Raw genomic sequence first — 23,756 nt, 5'->3', positions numbered from 1 at the left:
CGCTGTAAAATGTTTTTTTTTTAAGTTGGCTTGTTGAACAAGTTGGAACACATTGCAGACAAACATTGCCAATTATTGAACTATGTGAAGGTCCACCATGTGGCTTTTCATCAAACTTGCAGGGCAATGAGATTGCGTTTTGAATGGGAACAAAGTGTTCCCATTCCATGCGAGCTATGCATTTGGCATATTTTGTGTGTTGTTCCATGGTTGCGTAAAGAGCGCGCCGTTAAATATATCTCTGTGACGTGTTCATGTTCGAGCATCCGAGCAGAGCCGCGCCTGGAGTCCGTGAAGTTATTGATGAAAATAAATACGTTCAATATGTTTGAGTTCAAGACACGCAATACTCTTTTCCCCCCATTCAAAATCAACAAATAAACATCGTGGGTGGAAAACTCGAGCATGCGTGTCGGTATGTATGTGTATGTATGGTGAGCTTCTTTCGCACAGCACGTAGCCAACTTTACTAATCAGAGGTGCGGGGAGAAAGACAATAAACTAAACACAACAAGCAGTTATGTTTAACGGTGGCAGTAGGGTATGGTGGCAGTGTTTATGCCTAAATATTAAGGGGTTTAAAACATTCACTCCCCCCCCCCAATGATGAGATTAATTATTGTGATTCTGGGGGGCAGAATTCGATTTGTTCGCTTTTTTTTTATTCACTGTTCTGAGGTTATCGACAAATGGTAGCTGTGAGGGTCGCACAAACCCACGACGCTTAACACCGTACGGATGGAAACGCATCGCTTAACACACACCTGAGTCGACGCTTATTTTGTGCGCTTGTTCGACCGATCCGAGTTGATGAGCCGATGCCTCCTTAAGCTCTACACTGTGCCAGGTAAAGTGAATGCTGCGTGCATGACACCGAACCAGTTCGCAGATTCCAACTCCTTGACATTTGCCCAGAGGCAATACGGCACTGTGGGAGAGCACGTGACTCATTGTCAGAAGGGGGTCAAGATTTCCGTCGTATCAGCCTGTCATCCCTCTGGGGGTAGATAGAATCACATATAAGCCCTTTGTCAGATGTCAACAGTTGGCTGTTTTATGGAGAGGCTGATCCCCGCCATAAGAATGTGAAATTTCTACCAAACGGCTCAGTACCTCCAACGGGGATGAATACCGCCCATGGCTTGGTTGAGCGTAGGGATCATGATCATAGCCGCGATGATGATGCATTGCAGAAGAGATGGCAACAACTTGGGGAGGCATTCGTCCAGCAGTGGATTGATACCGGCTGCTGATGGTGATAAAATAATATGCATGGTGATAAAATAATATGCAAATCGGACACTGGTGGCTAAATGTTTAATCTTGTAGTGACATTATGTTGAATCTTTGTTTGAAGACATCACTTGGTGTATCATATTGGGCCCTAATCAGCCTATGGCCAAATCATCCGGCATCCATCCAATCTCATCAGATCTTGAAAGCTAATCAGGGGGGTGTCTGGATGGTACTCGGATGGATGACCACAATGCTTGTAACATGTGCTGTAGGCCACTGCGAAGGAAAGTTATCAGCAGATGGCAGTGCAGCAAAATCCATCGTTGTACTGTACTATGCCTCAAAATCGATGCTCCCCACATTCAACCAACCAGCACTGACCAGCACGGTCACGTACGGTCACGTCACCTCCACGACCCAGAGGGCGTGGGGAGGCCCTCCACATCAGTGGATTGCCAAAAGGGCTTGTAGAGATAAAGATGAATAATAATCATCATCAATAACGCAGAGCCCAGACAGACAAACTCACAGATGGAAAGTCATGCAGATAGTGTAGCTAAGAGAAACCGTAGAGAACGAGGGCCAGAGGAAGACAGCATATGGAAATAGAGGGGAAAAAATATGGAGGAAGTGAGAAAATTAGAGGAAGTGAGAGTCGTGGTGGGAATGAGAAGATGGTTGGTGGGGGGTGGTGATGGCATGAAGGGAGAGTTGGAGGATCAAAGCACGACCTATTCTCGCCCTTCGGACTTCAGTCCCACAGGGCTTACCCGTAGGCGTTGTGGAAGGATCGAGTGTTCTGTTCGAGGTTCAGCTATTTGTGAGAAAAATGTAATACTGCTCTCCCAAGGAATGCTTTTTTTTCAGGCTAAGGTTTGTCCTCGACTTGTCCCAGAATGACTCCTCTCCGCCATTCCCCGTCATTGGGTAAAATGCATTGTTCTGTCCTACACGTATTGGAAAATAAACAACACAGCTGATGGCCTTTTGAGATAGCACAACAGCACGGAGCCATGTACACCGACCAGCCTTTGTTGTCCTTCCCCGCTCCTACGTACGGTGCGAAAGAAGTTCAACATACGTACACACACAGAGACCCACAGACACCCAGACCCATAGAGACCCACAGATTAGCGCGGTTGGCAACGCGCGGTGCGAAAAAAGTTCAACGTACGTACACACACAGAGACCCACAGACACCCAGACCCATAGAGACCCACAGATTAGCGCGGTTTGCAACGCGCGGTGCGAAAGAAGTTCAACGTACACGTAGATATACACAACGCTGGAGTAGGCTTACACTTCCAGCAGTGGCCCGCTCCTTGCCTCCATATTCCCACTGGTTATGCAGTTCCTCTCTTCCCCTCCGTCTGCTTTCATAGGTCTCTCTCGTTTCACTCTTTGAGCCCTTGATCCCGCCGTTTGTCTCTCTTGTGTTGCTTGTCTGAGTTTGTCTCTGCCCGTAGGCGGTGCCACGGTCAAGTGTGACGAGCGTGCGGTGTGTGCTTGTACACTAACGCGAGCAGTCTGCCATAAGCTTGTCATCAGGGTCTGCACAAACAGTATGAAATACACTTTCCATACTGCGAATTGCTGGGTTTTTTTATTCCAGGCCACGTTTTCCACCATGGAAGCTATTTTATAAAGAAACTGACTGCTTCTGTTAATTGACATCATTGACTCTTCTCAGCTGTGCTTGCAGCCCACAGGCCCTGTCAGCTGTTGCCAGTTCTGCATCTCAGTGCTGTTGTTTTGCCAGAGTGTTGAACTTCTTTTTGCACGGTACGTAGCCAAACGTGCAAATTGGACATGCGGGGGAAGGACAACAAATTAAACACAAAAAGCGGTTCTCAACAAATGAGTTTTCAATCTAGATTATTTAAAATTGCTTAACTCCGATGGTTTGCTAATATCGGAAGCAAAGGAATGCCAGACGGCCGCAGAAGCGTAATGCAGTGGTCGTCTTTGTTCGATGGTTAGCCAAAAGCCGCTGCTACTGCTGCTGCTGCTGTGAGCATGACCGGAGTTTGCGTGACGATGGTTTATGCAGTGTGCGTTAGGGATGCACGCCTATGCTTGCGGACACAATGTCTTGTACTGACAACAAAGAACTCAACACATTCGTCAATAGCACTGCCTTAGAATGAAAAAACAAATAATAATAGGTGTCGTTTCGGGAAATGGCCCTTATTCATAAAAAATGAAGAGGCATCGCGTGTAAGTCCCCTATTATAGAGAGTTTTAAATATATTTGTGCTTGTTCACCACTACCAACGCAGCATCATCACCAAATAATTTGTTATTATTCCACCGGGTTCCGTGATATTTCCCCGAATGGACTTTTTCTGGAGTCTCCTTGCGAAGCCAACACGCATGTTTGGCTTAACTAGTGATACACGTATCTATGTTGAACTTCTTTCGCACTGTACGTAGCCAAACGTGCTAATCGAAGGTGCGGGGGAAGGACAACAAACTAAACACAGCAAGCACAAGCCGCACATGCACGTAATGTGTGAAGCGTACGTGCCGTGCATGTGCTCAGACACAATCGGAACCACAAGCACAGAGGTAAAGATCCTCCCGTTTGAGGCCTTGTAGACCGCCCGGCAGACATCTTCATGAGCGAGTCCCCTGATCCGAGTTGCACACGGTGCGATGATGCGGCGTCGGCAACACGACACGCGCCCGTCTCTGCCTCAACCTGTGCTCGTGTTCATGCACCCACACGCGTCCGTCGCTCTGTCTGTCTGTCCGGCCAGCTGGCCGAACAGCTGGGCTGGCCGAACAGCTGGCTTTGGTTGCTCCCATTTAAGGCTGAGTCGACCTTAAGGAAGGCCCGGGAAAAGTAAAAAAAACGTTGTGCCACTGAGAATGTGTTCGACTAGGAATCTAAACCGGCTAGCTTCGATTGTGGCGCGGTGCAAGTAACCGCTTTTCCGCCCGCCCGCACGAACTTGCGAACGCACGGCCGTGTGCGCACGCACGCGGACCTTCACGCATTCCACAGCTGTGAAATATAAACACACAATTGAATCCGCAGTTTGTCCTGCCGCTTTTCTCGTCTTTTTGCCCACGGCGGCCACACAGAAACACCTCCAAAGGCTTAGGCGGGGGGTGGCGGCGGCGCACGGTTTGACAATGAAATAGCGAGCTGGGCCGGGCGTGGCCGGGCTCCGAACTAAAGATGGTTATTTTTTTTTACCTTAAATCTTCCACAATGCCTGGCTCAGCCTCTTGTCTAAACACGCTCGCGCACACACCTGCAGGTTCCGCCACGGTCCCCGCTCGATACGATCTGTGGGGACGGCCCCAGCTGTTGGCGGAGCCAAAGTAGAGAGAGCGAGATGGAGGGGGGACCCCCTTTCATCCCTTTGCAATGTGTGGACCCCCACATCGAAAAGAGCCTCACCTGCCCTGATGTCCCACGTTTTTCTTTAATTCGCACCCATTCACAGCGGATGATTATTTACATCTGACGGAGCGCACATTGGCATCAAAACGGTGCGGGAAATATAATGAAAGGCTTAATGGTCAATGAGGCTTTGATGGTAAAGTGAGGCACTGTGAAATGTTAGGGTGGGGGGTGGGGTTAGAATGGTGGTACAGTGGTATAGCGGTTAGCGTACTGCACTGTGAACTCAGAGAGCTGAGTTTGATTCCCGGCCACGGCTAGCCAGCATCAGTGGCGGGTCATGTCAGAATTGGTTCTGGACACCTCCTACATTCACAAAGACGCACTGGCCAGCGTGGTGAAGTATGGTCAAACAACCCCCACGACCGACACCATCTTGAGAAGACTTTCATCCAGCAGTGGATTGACAAACGTCCGTAAGTATTTGATACGCAGTATAAATTACCGTCAGAGGGCATGACCGCCAAATCGGAAGGTCGCGAGTTCAACTCCTGGTGGATTCGTCAGCTCCATGTGAGCGTCTGGAGCCTATAAATAAGAAGCACTTTGTGCGAAATCAGTGATTGGTTATCCGTACCATGAATGGATTGGGTCCTGCCATAGAAACGTAGAATTTCCACCACTGGCTCGGAACTGTCAAGTCAGTCGAATACCCGCCCCCCAAACCTCAACATTTAGAACAAGAAGAACGCTCTGTCCGTCTTTTCACTTGGCTGTTTTTTTTATTGCCTGCCGGGGGTTTGAGCTCAAATGTCAAGCTGCCCGCCGTGTCCGCTCGCAGGTGGTGTTCGTCCTGACGGGCGACTGCGGAGACCGTAGCCACATCGGCTACAAGGCCTACGAGGAGATCGCCTCCACCAGCTCGGGCCAGGTCTTCCACCTCGACAAGAAGCAAGTGAACGAGGTGAGGTAGCCCCCTGGCGCCGGCTCGGCACACAGGTGCAGCAGCAGCCCCGCCCCCAAACCCCCATCCCCCCCATCGCGGCCTCCCCTCCCATTGGTTCACGCCGCACACTTGTGGGTAGCTGAGTTGGGGTGAGGCGTATGGTATGACCAAATCGCCCGGGATGCGCCCAAGCTCATCGTATCTCATTGGGTCTCATTGTGTCTCATTGGGTCTAATCAGATCTCATTGGGTCTCATTGGGTCTCATTGGATCTCATTGGATCTCATCGCATCTCGTTGGATCTAATCAGATCTCATTGGATCTCAGAAGCTAAGCCAGAGTTGGGGCCTGACAGCGCTTGGATGTGTGACCGTCATGAGTCAAACCGGCGTTAAGTTGTGTGCAGCAGAGGACTGTGCGGCAACAATGTATTGTTGTGTTGTACTATGTTCCTAAGTCTGTGTTCCTCGCATTCGCCAGGCCACACTCACCAGCGTGGTGAAGCATGGTAAATCAATACACATTTACAGGACTGGTGTGGGTGACCAACACAGCCTCGGTGCCTTTTACTTCAGCAAGAAAGCCTCTGTGAATGTCAAGACCTCTTTTAAGTATGATCCTGTAATCGGATTTTCATTTTAAGGAGTGTTTTACATGCGGGGAGAAATGGGAGTGCCCGGAGAAAACCCACATATATCCGAAAGGTGACACTCAAAACTCTTTACAGATGGATTTAAGAATCAATATTACTGACATTCGTTGGTTGCTGATTGGCCACGACGGTTTCTGCAGAATGAGCCTCTTCCTCATTCCACAACCATCAATCGAGCCCAAAACCACAATTCTACAGAAGCATAAACACTATTTCTATGTGAATAGAGCCTCATGAATGTGATTATATTTACAGTTGGTTACGATTGTAATCAAAGTGACTTGTTACAGATACATTTTTTCACTACAATCATGAGGCATTGCCTGGTAACTAGAGAAATGTTTTTAGCAAGATCATGTTTTCTGCCAATTGCCCAACTGGCACATATATTGGCGAAGTGTTGCTGAACATCTCACTGACATGTTCAGCACTGTATTCGGTTGGTGGTGGTACAGTGGGTAGAGCGCCTGTCTCATTGTCACGGGTGCCATGGTGATGAGATGTTAACTACCTCGCCTGGTATACAGGAGGTCGTGGGTTCTATCCTGACCCTGACGCCTGTATATTTTGAGATTACATGTTCTCCCTGTGGATTTTTCTCCGGGTCCTCCGGTTTTTTCCTCCACATTTAGAAACTTGCGTTTAGAATATTTTGCTGCTATAAATTTCCACATGATCAACCACTCTGTTGAGCTTTCATTTGTGGCCAGGTCGCTTCTGAAAAAGAGCTATATAGCTCAGTGGGCCTTACCTGGTAAAATACAAATGGTTTTGTTTATAGTTTGTGAGTTAAAACCTCAACCAGAGCTCATCCAAATCCCATTATCCTTCTGTAAACGATAATAATACGAGCCCTCTCTGACCAGTAAAATAAACCCACTGTGGCCATCCTATGGAGAGACTGGCTCCCACCATGGGAAGTTTGAATTTTCATCACGAAGCTCAAGGCAGCCAATGGAGATCACCCGTTGCCCATTCATTGTTTGAACGTGGAAACAGTTCAATTGTTTTTTTTTCGTTGACAGAGCCAGTGTGGCCAAAATCAAGTGGAGCACAAAACCACTCAAGGACGATTTGTTTCCTTGAGCTCATTCACTGCTTGAGTGAGATGTTTAAAACCCGCTAATCACAGGAGCTCTTTTATGCCCCTGATTGGTCTATTGGTGACCTGAGGCTTGAACCCGGGGCTCCTGGCGGTGCTTGCCTGAGTGCCCTTGCGGAGGCGCGCGAGACCTCCGAGCCACCTGGCCACCTCGGAGAACAAAAAGCCACTGTCAAAGAATTGACACGCACATTTGAAAAGAGTGGCGAGCAATCTTTGATTGTGTGAGACTGGCACTGCACGCCTTCACACATCAGGGTTGGGTTCACAGTAATGCTTTGTAGCATAGGTTTCAAATGACAGCCAACAAAAAAAATCACTTTTTTTTACGATTACCCAATGATTGGCATATGTAATTTATTGTGCAGTTGGAGACTGGGACGATGATAACAGCAAGTAAAGTGTGGATGGTCACGGAAGCTTGGGATGGTGGTTATCTCCGTTGGTAGCCCTGAATGACCGGTGGAAATTCCACATTCCTATGGGATGAGAGCCATTCTCTCCATAGGGACAATGGGACAGCCACCAGAATTTGTTCTGTTGCAGTGGATTTTTGTCATATTTTACGGATTTGAATTGACGGACGACCACTGTGGACTTCCCACAATGCACTGCAAGAGGATCGTGAATTCGGGGATGTTTGGCCGAATTCTCATTGGAGTCGTTAATCTGTGCCAATTTTTGAGCAACTCAGGATCTGTAGAATGCGCTTTCCTGTTGCATTACAGCAGAAGACTCACTCGGTATCTATGCCACTGTCTGCGTTTTCATTGCTACAGGATGAATGTTTTGCTTTATAAACGAAGACGTTATTAGCAATAGGGGGAGCTGCCACAGTGGTGTAACGGTCACCACTCTGGACTCATAATCCTCAGGTCACCGATCCGATTCCATCTCCCGGCAAAGAAGTTGAGAAAATGGTGCTAATTTATTCACCCTCCCCCGCCCCCACCATTTTTATATCCATCAGTATAAACCGGGTACTCCACGGTTAGTCGACCGGCAGGTCGCGTATGGTGGGGTAAAGTGTGGATACTCTCACCTCTTTCTGCCTCCAGTGAGCCCCCTCTCGTGGAGGCTGTTCTTGCTAGGGGTGGCGTGAGCAGGCAAGTGCAGGGCTGCCCCTTTAACTTCACCTCCAACGCTGCCCCCATTGTGCTGCATGGCAGGCGTGAGGAGCAAGGATCTACTCCAACCTTCCCAGTAATTCCGCGGTGGCACGTGGTCGTGCCATACTTTGGAGGCAAGCGGAAACAGCGTGGCTTTGTGGACGTAAACGCCAAGGGAAGGAGGCATGGAGGGGTGGGGTGGCTGGGAAGTATTGGGGAGTTTCTCTCCTGCTTCCATGCCCCCGGACCTCCTGCCGAGACTGTGGCTGGCAAAGCCATCACTTATCCAGGGGAACTCATGACCTCAGAGTTTCCGCACAGGCTAATAGCGCCAGCGATGATCTTTCACCTTTGACCCTCGCTCACTTCCAAGCCATTCCAATCTTCTCTGGAAGAAAAAAATATGATACAGCACCAAGCGGTGCCCGTGATATAATGGTTTTCTCACGGGGAAAGGCGTCAGCTTCCGTTGATGGCAATCACCAGAGGTTCTGTCTCAGATCGCGGTATTTACACGACTTGTACTCTGCTCTCCATGTACGATTGTTTCGAGTGCACGTAATGAAATGCAGTACAGTACGACCGTTCTCGGGCCGCCGTGTAATTGCCACATGTGAAATTATCGGACCCTGAGGATGCCGACTGTGGCTTAACCCTAATTAAAGCCAGGCCAAATGATTACAGCTTCAGGATGTTAAACGATAGCACACTTGAACGGCTCGATTGTGTTTATAAATCTGTCCGTCTATCTATCAAGCTGTCGGTCTACTCAAACCGCTTACACAGAGCCCGCAGTAATTACCGAATGACCGAGGAATTTGTTAGAATCCCAGACGTTACAACTGGCCCTGTTTCTTTTTTTCAATAAATTGAGCTGCCCCATTCGTACGCACGTGTACACCCGTGAGCTGAACGTACGTCAGAGTCAAAAGGTCCAGGTGACCCCTTGCTCGAGCTCGCATTGCGGGTGGTGCTCGTCTCTGTTGGCAGCCCACATGCAGTGATGTAAGTTCATAATTCTCTATGGCAGGTTGCAATCAATTCGTGTATGGTAGCACAACCACGGTGACATCGCTACTAAGTGGCACGTACCCATTCGAGAACGGCACTTCGTTATGGGAGTTGAGTGCAGTGCCGAAAGCACCGTCCGGCTGGAAAATGACATCATAATAATAATAAAAACTCAGCACGTCCGTCAATAACACTGTGGCCTTAAAAGTATATAATAGGCGACGATTCTGGCAACGACCCTTCTTCATGGCACATATATGGTCTTAGTTAATTGTGCTTGTGTACCCGAATACCAAACACCGTCAGCTGCCCTATACCATTAAGTGCTGGTGACATCACCCCAGGCTAAAGGCACATGGAGAGTGAGTGTAGAGGCTGGAGTAAGAAAGAATATTGAAGGATGTATGGAGAAGGCCTTGTGTACATGTGCTCGTGGTGGTGCTGGCCACCCACCCCGTCATGTGCCATGCCGTGCCGGCCTTCATAGGTGCTGCTTGTTAATAGCACTTGCCCCAATAGTCTGGTAATCCTATACGGGGTATCTTTGTCTTGCAGGTGTTAAATCAAACTATGCAGTAGAGGAAGGATGTGATTGGTTGATAAATTACTTGATCTGCTATCATTTTAAACATAGATATTTAATGTCCATTCATATATGTGTGATATAGCTATAATCTCAATGCGTAATAGCAGTTTCTCAGGACAATGGGGTCAAAAAGCCACCATTTACTTTTTTTATGCAAGAATTAGTTTTAATTCCTCATTCACCCAGCAACAGGCTGAATGCAATTAGTTGCAGAGGGCTTTTAGGAGGGCATCAAAGAACCCTTTAATTAATGGCAAATAGCCACCCCACCTAGGCCGCCATCCGTCAATGCCAGTTGGGCACTTTAATGACATTGGACCCCCACCGGTGAAAGAAGGTAACCATTTTTCATTACGACTTCACTTTGGAATTTCACCCGAGTACTTTTTTTATTTGTTTGTAGGTGAGGGGAAAAATAGCAGCAGGCAAATTAGGAGGTGACTGGGTGGGCTAATACAATCTGACAGCGCTAAGCTGGCACAGCCAATATCCTGCCTTCACATTTGGCAATAACCCATTCTTCTCCTGAAATTAAAACATGTGTTTTTCTTATTTTACCAGGTAAGGCCCACTGAGCTATGTAGCTTTGTTTCAGAAGCAACCTGGGCCACCACGAACGATAGCTTAACGAAGTGGCTTGTCACGTGGAAATGTATAGCCGCCAAATAGTCTGAACGCACGTTGATTCTAAATGTGGAGGGAAAAACCGGAGGACCCGGGGAAAAATCCACGGGGATAACATGTAAACTCCAAATATACAGCAGGCGTCAGGGTCGAGATTGAACCCACGATCTCCTACATACTAGGCAAGGTAATCCAAAAATGTTTTTCAGGTTAAGGTAGTTAACGTATCGCCACTGTAGCGCCCCTTCTTACCCTTCTCCGAGTGTATTCGAGAGAAGCTGCCCCAGGCCGCATTTGTCACTGTCTGCAGCGCTCACTGCTCGCAGTCCTCCTCCCAGTCTGCTCAGAGTTGGTCAAATATCCACAGTGCTTGCGTGTCATAATCTCTACCTGTCCACATTTGACCTATTAGCCACGCAATCACCTCATGGTTCAGGGCAAAAAATAGTTCAGGAGAACACATGCACGGGCGAGATTGTAGAACGAAATCAACTCGACAGAGGGTGGGGTCGCTGATGAGCAAATGTTTTTTTTTACCATCGTTAATGAGGCCTATTCTGCCCGCTACTTAGATGCTGTTGAAAAGTTGTGCTGTGAAAGTTTAGCTCTGTGGAAGCTGCCTTCTGAAGTATAGAGAGTTAATGGTCTCGCCTTGGTCACAGATGACTGGATAAAAGCTACAAACACGACAGAGTTAAAATGTTAACTTAATTTGGCTTTGGCTCATGCCATCTCTAAAAAAATGCATTGCGACGTGACAAATGCCTCTATATAGCAAGGCATGTGAGAATGTGCATCACCCCGTGTGGGTAAGTAGGACCTCAGAAGCAGTTCTGTGACATTGTCTTCCAGAAATCATTTCCGAACATGAGGTGATGAACTGATGTCCGTGAGAGTTCCGAAGGGAAAAAATATATATCTCATGAGATCTCAGTTGGAATAAAATTGTAAAAGAAAAATGTCAAACATTAAATAAAAAATGCAGTGGTCTGACGCGTGTGCTCACAAAAGTGGCTTTATAGTCCAGTTGTCAAAACTTCAAATTAATACAAAATGAAATGTGAAGGAATAAAATAAAACTGTATTTTTTATTTTACCAGATATTGTTATTATTTTCATAATTTTTTCTTTCTACGTGGCTTTGCCGGAAGACCCAAAGAATAGGTAAGGCCCATTTAAATAAGGGGTCACACTTTTTCAAACTCAATTTATCTGAAACCATTGCTAGGCGTTTGGATTGCATGCAGTTCTAAATACTCAGTTTAAGGGCAGCGTTTGATTCGGCTTTGAAGACAATGTCCCGCCAGCTCGATGCTTACATGACCCAAACTAAAATTCTCATGCTGCCGACAGCCAAGGTATGTAAAACGCCTCTCCCCTTTGTTCATAGCTACGGAAGCAAAATAAACTCGTGTTCTGAAACTTGCATGCTAGGAGGAATGCAAAATAATGTGCAAATAGAGATTGATTTTGGCTGGGCGCTAATAAGCGGAATATTGTTTTTTTTCCCACACGTCACACGCATCCCCGTGTCATCCAAACGCGACGAATGTTCCACCGGGGACATGTAACTATTACGCCTGCAGAGATTTAAGTGTGATAGCAGACACAGCTGTGATGCATCACACCACTCTCCAAAAGGACTTGCCCACCTCGAGGTAATAAACGATATACGGGCGTATGGATGTGGGCAGTAGAAATCTTCCCGCGTCTCAGAACTCCCAAATCCAACTGGGAATCCTGATGCATTGTTTTTCGTGACAAAATATGATTGCTCTATGCTTGGTGAGCTCAGAGAGCTGGTTTCTAAACAAACTAACTTCAAAAGGAGCTTCTGGTTGTTGAGAGTTGGTGCATCTATAAGCTGTGGACCTTCAACCTCTTGTTGGTGTGGCAGCCTCTCCCCCAACAGAAGTCCACAATCACCCCCTTCCCCAGGTCCAATAAAAATGTTGGTTGCAAAGGCCGCAATGCGCAGATATCGCAGGTCCACGACGCCCCTGGTCAACGCGGCATTAGTAAGGCGTTCGTTTCTCGTTGTGTATGAGTGAATATTGTCGCCGCAACGTGGCACTGATGCATATTCAATATTTACATGCTGCACGGTGCTCGTGCTGTTTGCCCGCGCCACCCCTGAGGACAGCAACCAGATTCAGGACATAAAGCCCGATGTATTATATTGTATGGGCAAACTTTGGAGATCGGGTGTCACATGTGCAATATTTTGGGGATATAGTCGGGGAATAGAAGTGATGGTGAGATATGGTGGCATCATTAGCATTGGCAATGATGACCTCTTGACCTGTGAACAACCCAACAATCCATTAAAGTTTCCACAATCTTTTTAATATGATCGAAACAAAGGTCATGGGCAACAACTGCGCTGTACATATGTAGATATCTGTCGAAATCAAAAGCTGAAATTTGACCATGAAAAGTAATGTATTAATGTGCCCACAGAGAAAAGCGTTTAAGCAGTGTTTATTACCTGCTATGGCACACGGCTCAGAAGCACGGTCATTCACAAAAAAATATGCAACACAAACTGGAAAGTGTGTACAGAAACGTGGAGAGTTACACTCTCGCAATTACATTGAGAGACAAAAAGAGGAAGACGGTGAATAGGGAAGAAGTGCGGCAGGTTAATGACATCATCCGAAATGTTAACAAAAGTAAGTGGGCTTGGGCAGGACATGTCCGATGGAAAGGATGATGGCCGACGGTCAAGAATAATAACCGAGAGGCAGCCAACGAATGGAACTCATCCGAGGGGGAATCCGCTGTGGAGATGGAGCGATGAAATTGGTTCATGTGCGGGTGCTAGGAGGATTGTTACATCGCAGGATCGTTAGAGGTGGCGACAATTCAGGGAGGCCTTTATCCAGCAGTGGGTTGATCATGGCTGATGACGATGATGATGTCTGTCCTATAATCTCCTTAATGTATAAATGTCTCATACCTGTCAAACCATATGGTTTACCCATATTCTTGTACAGGGAAATTTAGTTTTCAGGTCCATACAGCGTGCAGCCGTTACAATACGGGCAAAAACACGTTTTTGTCTATTTGTTTGTGTTTCTCACTTGTGATGGGACTTTGTCGGATGAAGGATGAGATTTTTAAGGGCACGTGATGACCAATAAGGTGTGAATTAGTCTGTAATAAAGTAGGCACTTATAAGGGGTTGACAGGTATGATGTCTTGTGATTGATATATATGTAGTGGTGGTATTGACGTGCGCCGACTGTGACAGTGATGGATCACGGGGCGGCGCGGGGTGCGGGGTTGGGCACGCGTTGTGGGCGTGGTGTGGACGCGCGCGCCGGGAGGGACAGATGACGGGGCGGCGCGGCGTGAGTGGTGAGGCACGATGAGATGTGGGAAAAGAGGATCGTAGCCAGCGCCCGGCGATTGGTCGAATAAGTGGGTGCTCGCAGCGACGTCCGCAGGTGGGGTATAAAGGGGGACGCGCGAGAGCACTCGGGGAGAGTTACCCAGTTGAAGACCCGAAGACGGAGCTGAAGACTTAGTCAGTGGCGTTAGTCGCCGGGTAGCTAAGTGGATGTTGGTCATCCGAGTAGCTCAGTGGCGTTAGTCGCCGAGTAGCTAAGTGGATGTTGGTCATCCGAGTAGCTCAGTGGGCGTTAGTCGCCAAGTAGCTAAGTGGGTGGTTGTCACCCGAGTACTAAGTGGATGTTGGTCATCCGAGTAGCCCAGTGGCGTTAGTCGCCGAGTAGCTAAGAGGATGTTGGTCATCCGAGTAGCTCAGTGGGCGTTAGTCGCCAAGTAGCTAAGTGGGTGTTTGTCACCCGAGTACTAAGTGGATGTTGGTCATCCGAGTAGCTCAGTGGGCGTTAGTCGCCAAGTAGCTAAGTGGGTGTTTGTCACCCGAGATACAAAGTAGGTGTTAGTCACCTGTAACCAAGTTTGATAAAATAAAGAGTGTGTTACCCGTGAAGTCGTCTCCCGCCGAGTTACTACATTACAACTGGCGTCAGAAGTGAACCTGTCTTCAAGAAGTATGGACACAAGGAAGACTACCCGTACCCACGAGCGAGGTCGGGACGACGACGGCGTACCGGGGACACCAACCTCGGGAGGAGAGGACGAGGAGTGGCCGCCGATGCAGCACCTCGGGGTGATGGCCGACGCTCTGCTTGCCTCCGACACCAGCCTCCAAGACGCACACTCCCGGTTGGCGGAGTTGCTGCTCGCCGCCGCTGCAATCTTGGCCGAGATCTCCGTTCCAGCGGGCGAGAAAATGGCTGCGGGGTTGGAGGAAGGAGCGAGGCTGGCGGGATCCCGCCAAAAGGCGCTTCGCGCCAAAAGTCTGGAAGTTCCCGCCGTTTTTGAGGGGCCGCCATTGATTGGCGGGAAACACGGACGCCATGTGGCCGGACACCTCCGCGCAGCGCAGCCCACGTCATCAGCGCGCGCCGGAGCCCTCCATTTTGCGCCTGACAACCGAGCCGACATTTTACACAACTCCAGCGGAGCGCGGGAAAATCTCTCCGACGTCGACGACGATCGGGTCCTCCAGCAAAGATTGCCCGCGCTGTCGGCGTTCAAGGCGGATGGGGGCGACTGGGGAGCCTTCCAACGAAGGTTCCTCGCTCATCAGGAGATGTCGGGGTGGTCCGACACCACTGCCCTGCGTGCGTTGCCAGCGATGCTTGACGACGACGCGCTTGCAGCCTTCACATCTGCTGCAAGGTCGTCCCGCTCTACGCTCCAGGCCGCACTACACCTGATGGCGAAGGTGTTCGGGCCGCCCTCCACGTGTCGCCACCAGTTCTACGATCGGCGGAAGGTGGCTGGGGAAACGACGCTAGCCTACCGCACGGCACTACTCGCCTTGGCGGACGCAGCTTTTCCCCGCATGGATAAGGAGGGGAAGGACGCCATGGTGACGGAGCAGCTGCTGGTGTTGGCCCATGAGTTGGGGGTCCCCATCAACGTGGCAGACGAGATGGAGATCTGCTCCCTGGCGATCGCCACGAGCATTCACGCGTACGAGGTCCTCAAACGCAAGCCGGGGGTCGTCTGCAAATGGCCGGGGAACGCGGCACTGGCCGCCACGATCGCCGAACCTCAGCCAGCTGCGGTGCAGGAGCAGGCCTTCGCTGCATCGCGTCCGGGGGAGTGGAGAACGGGAGGTCGTTCGCCCACATGTTCGCCCCGCAAGCTGGAGCAACCGAAACCTACGACGTCCGTCGTCTGCTACAACTGCGGCCTTCGGGGTCACGTCGCAGCCGGGTGCCGGGCCCCGCGTCAGCGCGCCGCAGGACCACGTCGGGACGACGACCAGGGCCACAAGTCATCCCAACAAAACCCGGTGCCTCGGGCTTGACGGCTGCTGACCGTCGAGAGCCTGAACCCCGGGGCACGCACGAGTCCTCGGTGCCTGGCCGATGTCTTCCTGAACCGCCGGCACCACCGGACGTTCAACCGCGTCTGGTGCCGTACGACGGACCGGCAAGGCGGACTCGGGCTAGGTCTCAACAATTTTCATGAAGACGGTTTTTTTGCTCTACACCGAGCTCGCCCGGTGTTCCCCTCTGCCGGGGTAATGTCCCGTTGTAGGGACGCTCGGAAGAAAAGGGGACACTGCACGAGTCGAAAGAAAAAAAAAAAAAATTTCCATTTATTTTTTTTGTATACACATTGCTATTGTCACTCGCCGGTTTGTATATATTGTTCTATTGTCGCGGTGGCATTGGTTGAGGGTTGCGGATGGTAGTGTTCGCGTCGTGTTGTGTTGTTAGCTTAGTTGTTGTTCTTGTTGTTGTGTTGTGTTACGGGGCACACAGGGGGGGTTTGTATATTTTTATAGCAGCCGGGGCGGCTGCGAGCTATGTGGTAGGGGGTGATGTAGTGGTGGTATTGACGTGCGCCGACTGTGACAGTGATGGATCACGGGGCGGCGCGGGGTGCGGGGTTGGGCACGCGTTGTGGGCGTGGTGTGGACGCGCGCGCCGGGAGGGACAGATGACGGGGCGGCGCGGCGTGAGTGGTGAGGCACGATGAGATGTGGGAAAAGAGGATCGTAGCCAGCGCCCGGCGATTGGTCGAATAAGTGGGTGCTCGCAGCGACGTCCGCAGGTGGGGTATAAAGGGGGACGCGCGAGAGCACTCGGGGAGAGTTACCCAGTTGAAGACCCGAAGACGGAGCTGAAGACTTAGTCAGTGGCGTTAGTCGCCGGGTAGCTAAGTGGATGTTGGTCATCCGAGTAGCTCAGTGGCGTTAGTCGCCGAGTAGCTAAGTGGATGTTGGTCATCCGAGTAGCTCAGTGGGCGTTAGTCGCCAAGTAGCTAAGTGGGTGGTTGTCACCCGAGTACTAAGTGGATGTTGGTCATCCGAGTAGCCCAGTGGCGTTAGTCGCCGAGTAGCTAAGAGGATGTTGGTCATCCGAGTAGCTCAGTGGGCGTTAGTCGCCAAGTAGCTAAGTGGGTGTTTGTCACCCGAGTACTAAGTGGATGTTGGTCATCCGAGTAGCTCAGTGGGCGTTAGTCGCCAAGTAGCTAAGTGGGTGTTTGTCACCCGAGATACAAAGTAGGTGTTAGTCACCTGTAACCAAGTTTGATAAAATAAAGAGTGTGTTACCCGTGAAGTCGTCTCCCGCCGAGTTACTACATTACATATAAAAGGGATTATGGAGGTGAGAATCCTTCTCGGCAGCTCGATATCCATAGCGCGCGACTTACAATTACAAAGTTTCAGTTTAAAATCCATTTCTGGGTTGACTCGCCCATTTTGCCTCCAGGGTTGATAAAATGAATGTACAGTGGAATCCCTCTTAATGACAGTAATTGGTTCCACGAAACCGGTCATTAAGTGATTTGGTGGTAAAGTGAGTTTAGGAAATACACGTTAAAGGCTTAATTCGTTCCGATAGCATCCAATGTTACCCTTTATCGCCCAAGAAACGTACTTTATAATATTTAAACAATGGATATTAATAGATAAAGATACTAACAACATTATAAAACACATAAGATGAAAAGAAACATGGTTAATCAATGCATTCATTAATATTTACTGGACCTACAACAGCCCGTCGTTGACAGGGACTAGTCGGTAAGCGAACACTTTGGGCTCTATGGAGGCACTACACTACTATGCACTACACTATACACTACACTATAGACTACTATACAATACACTATACACTACACATTGGGCTCTATGAAGGCTCGTCGTTAAGCGATTAGTCGTTTACAGGGGTAGTCATTAAGAGCGGTTTTATTCTACACTACTATACACTACTATACACTACACTACTATACACTACGCTATACACTACACTATACACTACTATACACTACACTATACACTACACATTGGGCTCTATGGAGGCCCGTCGTTAAGCGATTAGTCGTTTACAGGGGTGGTCGTTAAGAGGGGTTCGACTGTTCTGCTTTGTGGGAAGTCAACAGCAGTCCTCGTCTTATCGAGATGTTATCCTACCATCATAGCCGTGTGGAATTTCCACTCCTGGCTCCAAGCCACCAACAGAGGCTTGCACCAGCTATCTTGTTAGAGCAGACTTGGCCTACACTTTGACTTGGCATATCTGAAACTTGAAAGCCGGGTTATGAGCTCTGGCCTGGGCCCAATAATCTAACCCATGTTCTCTGCGGCACTGGTTGAGATAAGGGGACACTGACCATCTCGGTGAACTCGCGGACGACTTGTCTGTGACATAAATTTAAATGTAACCTGAGATGCAGACGTTTTTTATTTTATGAGAGTTGCGGTGCTTGGCAGTCTGGCAAATTGAAAGCAGCGAGGCTGCCCACAATGCCTGTGCTACGTCCACAAGTGAACTCGTATCACGTGTTGGAATTTCCCACCACGAGAGTCACGCGCACTGGCAAACCAAAAGCAGATGCTTCCAGTGTCTCTTTTGGCAACGATAAAAAAAATGATGATTGCATTTGCAATGGAATGAGAGCCGTGCTGAACCACACAACTCAATTAAGCTACGAGGGCAGATGATTCGAATGTTTCCTTTAGTACTCACTTCTTTGTATGAATGGCTTAAACCTTCCACACACTGCACACATCAACTTCCCGAGATTTTAGGAGGAATATTGTTTTCCCTTCGTTTATCTTACCGAGTAAAATAAAATCTGGCGGTACGGCACGGCGGTTAAAGGAAGGTTGCAAGTTCAAATTGCGGCTTGGTGTTGACTCAACTAATTTATTCCTCCAGGGCCTACACAATTTGAACCATCTTTGCGGGAAAGTCAGTAGTGGGTACTCTACGTAAAGTCTGGCTCCCACCATGTAACTGTGGAATTTCCAGCACCAATTCAGGGCCGCCAACACAAATACGCACCACGTGCAAAGGGACATGTTGGTTTGACTGACTGTACAAAATAAAAGTGGCTGGCTGAATGATCTGAATAATGGGGTAGTGTGGAAGGGGGAATGAACATGGCTCAATACGCCTTTGAGTATGGAGACACTTTGATTTTTCTTTACTTTTTTACTGTATTGACTTATGATGTCACAAGGTCTTTAACGACTTCAGTTCTCTCCTGAGCGTTCCCCAGCACAGACGAGATTGAAACAGAAAAAATCCCTTTGGTCTGCTGCTTCAAACACCGAGTATAGGGCACGTGCTAACTCCTGTAATCGTCCATCCAGCGGTGTCAAATAACAGGCACCGCAGCGCTCCGGTATTTATACAGCACCGTGTATGGAGACGTACTTCAAGGCACTTTAACAGGCCGGACAAATATACAGGAAAAATAATGATTCATGCGTACGCGCTCGTGTACACAAATACAGAGGGGGCGAGCGCGCACGCACGCGCACGCAGTAAACGCACATGCACACACGCACACTGCCAACACGCACCACTCGGGAAAAACATCGCCTGCTCCCCAGGGATGAGACACGGAGCTCGGCAAAGGGGCGGCGGAGGAGGAATGTTTTGAGGTCGAGCTATAAGACACTGAGGTGAGGCGCATGATTGTCTCGTTGATTTCAAGGCAGCGAGAGAGTCCTTCGAGTGTTTAGTCTGCCTTGCGCGGAAGCAGTTCGCTTGACCCTTTTCACGACGCGTAAAAAAAAACGTTTGTGCGCGAGTGTGTGTCCCGTCGCTCACCTCCGCTGACGTCCCGAAGCCGGTGGTGGGCATCCCATGGCATAACGGCAGGGGCGAGTCTTCCTGGAGGACAACCGTTGTTCACTTTTCACAAAGTGATGCTCAATTTTTAAGTGGCGTTGAAAGGATGTTGGGTTAGGTCACATGCTCAGGTCTGATGTCTCCTAGCGTCGTGTCTCATAATTAATTATCTTTAACATTTTTAGTTATTATCTTGATTTGAAGCTTTCGTGACTGCAGGAATCCATACTCTATGGTTCTTTCGGTGAAGTCACATAGGTAGAAATAAAATAAAACAAAATAAAACAAAATATGACAATTTCTATTTGTGTTTTTTGTTTCGTATTCAAATAATAAAAACAACACTCTACTTATTACTGTAAAAACATGCGCTACTACTGGCCATCTCGTTATTCACTCCCACTCAAAGAAAATTAACATGATTGACTTTTTTTTTTTAAATGGCTATGTAATATACTGAATAATTTATTCTATGATTATAACCTTCCTGAGAGAAAGGAAAAGGAACACATCGATTAGAGAATATACGCAGAGAGGGGTCTCATATTTCCTGAAGAAAAATAATGGAGGTTGACATGGACACATCACAAGGAGGGATAATTGCAGGAGTCAAGACTAATGACAGTGTCAGCCAAAGTAGGGAACACGTCTGAGAGGCCTTACAATGGAAGATAGAGCGATGACATGAGGTCATGTACAGGAGATGCATTTTGCAAGATAGAACAGTAATGCCGATGGATTTTTGAGGTTTTCATACAGCAGTGCATCGAGCTGGTGGTGACGCTGATTACGATAAGTATGTATTCCAGTGTTCCTTATCAGCGACAAAAGCATTGAGCTTCTTTAGTGAGCTGAGCATCCTTCTCATGTCAAGGAATGGTCCCAGCAGACGATACTGAAAATCTACGTCTGGAGTCGCTTCAATAGGCCTCTCTCTCACGCAGCAACGGAGGATGCTCATTCTTCAAGTGTGCAGAGTGGTTCGCTGGCTGTCAACTATTCAATAACATCGATACAATGTATCTCTCAGACCTGGAATAAGCCACAAGGTAACAAAATGAAATGTATATGATGCTCTTATGTGCATACATTTATGACTTAGCTGATACCATCACCTTGTTAAACTTGGGGACGCAGACCTAACCACTAGAAGCTGCCTGGGGTTCGGACCTAGGATCCAACTAATGCAGCCTCATTTACCCTGACATCTCCCCCGTTAGGAACCTCTGAGATGGTTCTACCTTACGGTTTCCAAGTGGCACAGGGGTCAGAACATTGAGGTGGAACTGATGACATCTGGGCAGTCACTAGTGATTCAACCGTGTGCTCGAGTGTAATAAGTTGACGGTCTCAGCTGAGTCACCAATGACTTTGCAATAATCATATAAATTAAATGTCTTCATGCAATAAACAAATGTTGTCCAGGTGTTAAGATGTTCAAACACCAAACAGACTCAAATTACAGGGCATCATGTCTGCGCGACCGCGCATACTTGTAGTATGAATGGCCCGCACCATAGACTGCCTCCTTTGTGGCATTGTTTCACCAGTGCTAGACCAATTTCTGCCAAAAGGCGAGCAGTACAAGGACAGTGCAAACACCAAAGCATTAATCTACTCGGGTTCAGCAGTTATAACTAACACCTGTATTCACGCCAGTACGGGAAAAGCCTTTTTATCATTCAATATTTTGAAACTGGTGAAAAGGTCCCATCGTAAAAGCAAAAAATCAGAATAAAAGAAAAAAAAATATTGTTTGGTTGCCCTCTCTTTAACAAGGTGTATGCCCCTAGTGTGGATACGAGGTCATTTATCCTCCTTGTTTACTGCGCAGGGAAGACCCGCTGAGTCTCGTGACTTTCTTTCAGGAGAATCCTGCCAAGTTTTCACAGTCTGGGTAGTGGGGCATTAATGAGATTGTAAATTCCAATTGGGTAATTTTCTTTGAAGGCATCTCAGTATCCGCTGTGTGACATCACCTTCTACAGGCCATTCTCCACCGCGAGGAGATGCCACTGCTCTCTGAGAGTTCCCAGCGGGACACTTTGTCCCGTGACATGATACCGAGAGCACATTGGGAATAAACTGTGGAAAAGTTTACAATCGGATTATTTTCTCTCGTTCTGCGATATTTGCCGATGTTTTTAGAGGTCCCGGAAATAACCTTTCCTCTATTCACGTGGAAATAATTCACCGTGGTTCTGAACAAAAGACTGGGTCTCATCGAATGATATCCATTAGCAAAAAAAAAAGAAACGCAGAGGGCAGGCCCACATGTGTCGTAACCCCTGTGGGTCACGGAAAATAACCCCCCCATTTAAGAGCAGTGAACCCAAGATTTCCCACCTAGTGTGAACCTGGCAACTTGTGCCATCGCGACTGGGGCTGCAATGTTCCGCTTGGGCGCTTTTAGTGACCCAGCCAGTGGGACACGTGGTTCCAATTGTGTACAATCAACATCGCTCCGTTTGTGTTGCAACGTTACACTGGGCATCGATGTCGTAAACAAAGGCAAGATCGGGATGTCAAGCAGTGCTCGCGTTTGACGGTGTTTGATATATTCGTCAGAACCACTGGGGTCCAAGCGATATTCCGCAAAACAACCCTGTAAACACTTGTCGTGATAGCACTTGCACAGCAGATTTACGAATTCTGGACCGCCTTTATCTATTAAGAGATCTTTGCTATGGCGAGACACGCCCTCGGCTTAACAATGTCCAACGACCACTGTCAACTGAGGACCACCGGTGGAGGTGACGAGCCCACAAATCATTGGCTTGAGTATACAGACACACGCCGCTTTGGATTTGGTTCATTAACTTAATTGGAACACATGTAATCAATTGAATAATCGATGAGTTTTGATGATAACCACGTGACGTTTTGCAAACAAGCTTTAGTTGTCAGAGAGAGTAATTGGTAGTGTTGTTGTGTTATCTTGTACTTATCAACAATTCTTCCCTGTCATTAACTTATAGGACAGAGAAGTGCATTTCTTTAAAAAGAAAAACTGGCACGCTGAGTGACGTTGCTCAGTTGAATGGAGGTGTTTGAATCGCAATCTGGCCAGGTAGCACATTTGTTTGAGCAATTGACTCACGATCAGAAGGTTATATATTAAAATCCAAATCACGGGTCAACTCAGCCTCTTGATTCCTCCCAGGTAGATGGACTTTGAGTGCCGCTGTCTGGGAGGTTACCAGTGATTGCTGTTTTTTTTTAATAGTCCAGCCGTCACGTTGTGGATGTACAGTTTCACATTTGGCTCAGCTTTACGGAGAGAGTTCAACACAATCTCATTGCTCGTTTGAGCACGGAGACGTCGACTTGACTTCTAGCGAAGACACATCCGGTGTTCGAACATTTGTGGATCCTACAGTGCCATCTCGGCACTGCAGCCATGCCCGCAGTTATCTTCCATCCACCTTGTCCAACCGTACACTGATTCAGACTCTCTGGCATTCACTTGATACCGATTGCTTTTATGACTCGCAGATGTCAATGAGGTGGTGGGTCGCCGAGCTGTTACATGTTTTGCCTCTTCTCCAGGCCAGGTCGTTGCCCTCTAGTTTTTGTAACTGGGATTATTCGTAGATTTGTGTGTGTATTGCTCATCTGTTACATTACCAAACATCTTTTAATAAATCAATAGTAGCGGGATGATGATAATTCCGAGTGGAGGGCAGCCTTGCTTTTTAAGACAACATTGCTCAACATGTTGACCTCCAAATTGTAGACACTGCTTCAAACATAACATTTAAATTGCTTTCATAACCAGTGGCTCGCGCAGACATGCCATGCCAGTGTGAATGTCGAACAGATTAAAATTGTTGGCTTGCAAATTTATCCCATTTCAAAGCATGTCAGAAGTATTGGCAATGCGTAGAAGAAGGAAAACATTGAGAGTGCTGCATCTTTCCCGAGCTGTTTTGATTTGCAACATGTTACGGCGACAAATTTTGCTTTGAGAGAATTTTGTTTGACTCTGTTTCTTAGCAAAA

At 48.1% G+C, this 23,756-nt stretch overlaps 1 protein-coding gene across 6 annotated transcripts in view; it reads left to right on the top strand.

Moving 5' to 3' along the window:
- HMCN1 (hemicentin 1) overlaps nucleotides 1-23,756 on the top strand; it is a 267,719-nt gene that overhangs the window by 33,593 nt on the left and 210,370 nt on the right. For all 6 annotated transcript variants that reach the window (XR_013637801.1, XM_078865602.1, XM_078865601.1 and 3 more), the window contains exon 5: nucleotides 5,430-5,552. Coding sequence is in view for 5 of the 6 variants with exons in the window: in XM_078865602.1 (XP_078721728.1) it covers nucleotides 5,430-5,552 (123 nt within the window). In the remaining variant the exon portion in view is untranslated. The remainder of the gene's footprint in view (nucleotides 1-5,429; nucleotides 5,553-23,756) is intronic.

The sequence above is a fragment of the Lampetra fluviatilis genome, chromosome 20 (assembly GCF_964198595.1).
Source record: "Lampetra fluviatilis chromosome 20, kcLamFluv1.1, whole genome shotgun sequence".
NCBI lineage: Eukaryota > Metazoa > Chordata > Hyperoartia > Petromyzontiformes > Petromyzontidae > Lampetra > Lampetra fluviatilis.
This window is presented reverse-complemented; position numbering and strand designations above follow the sequence as displayed.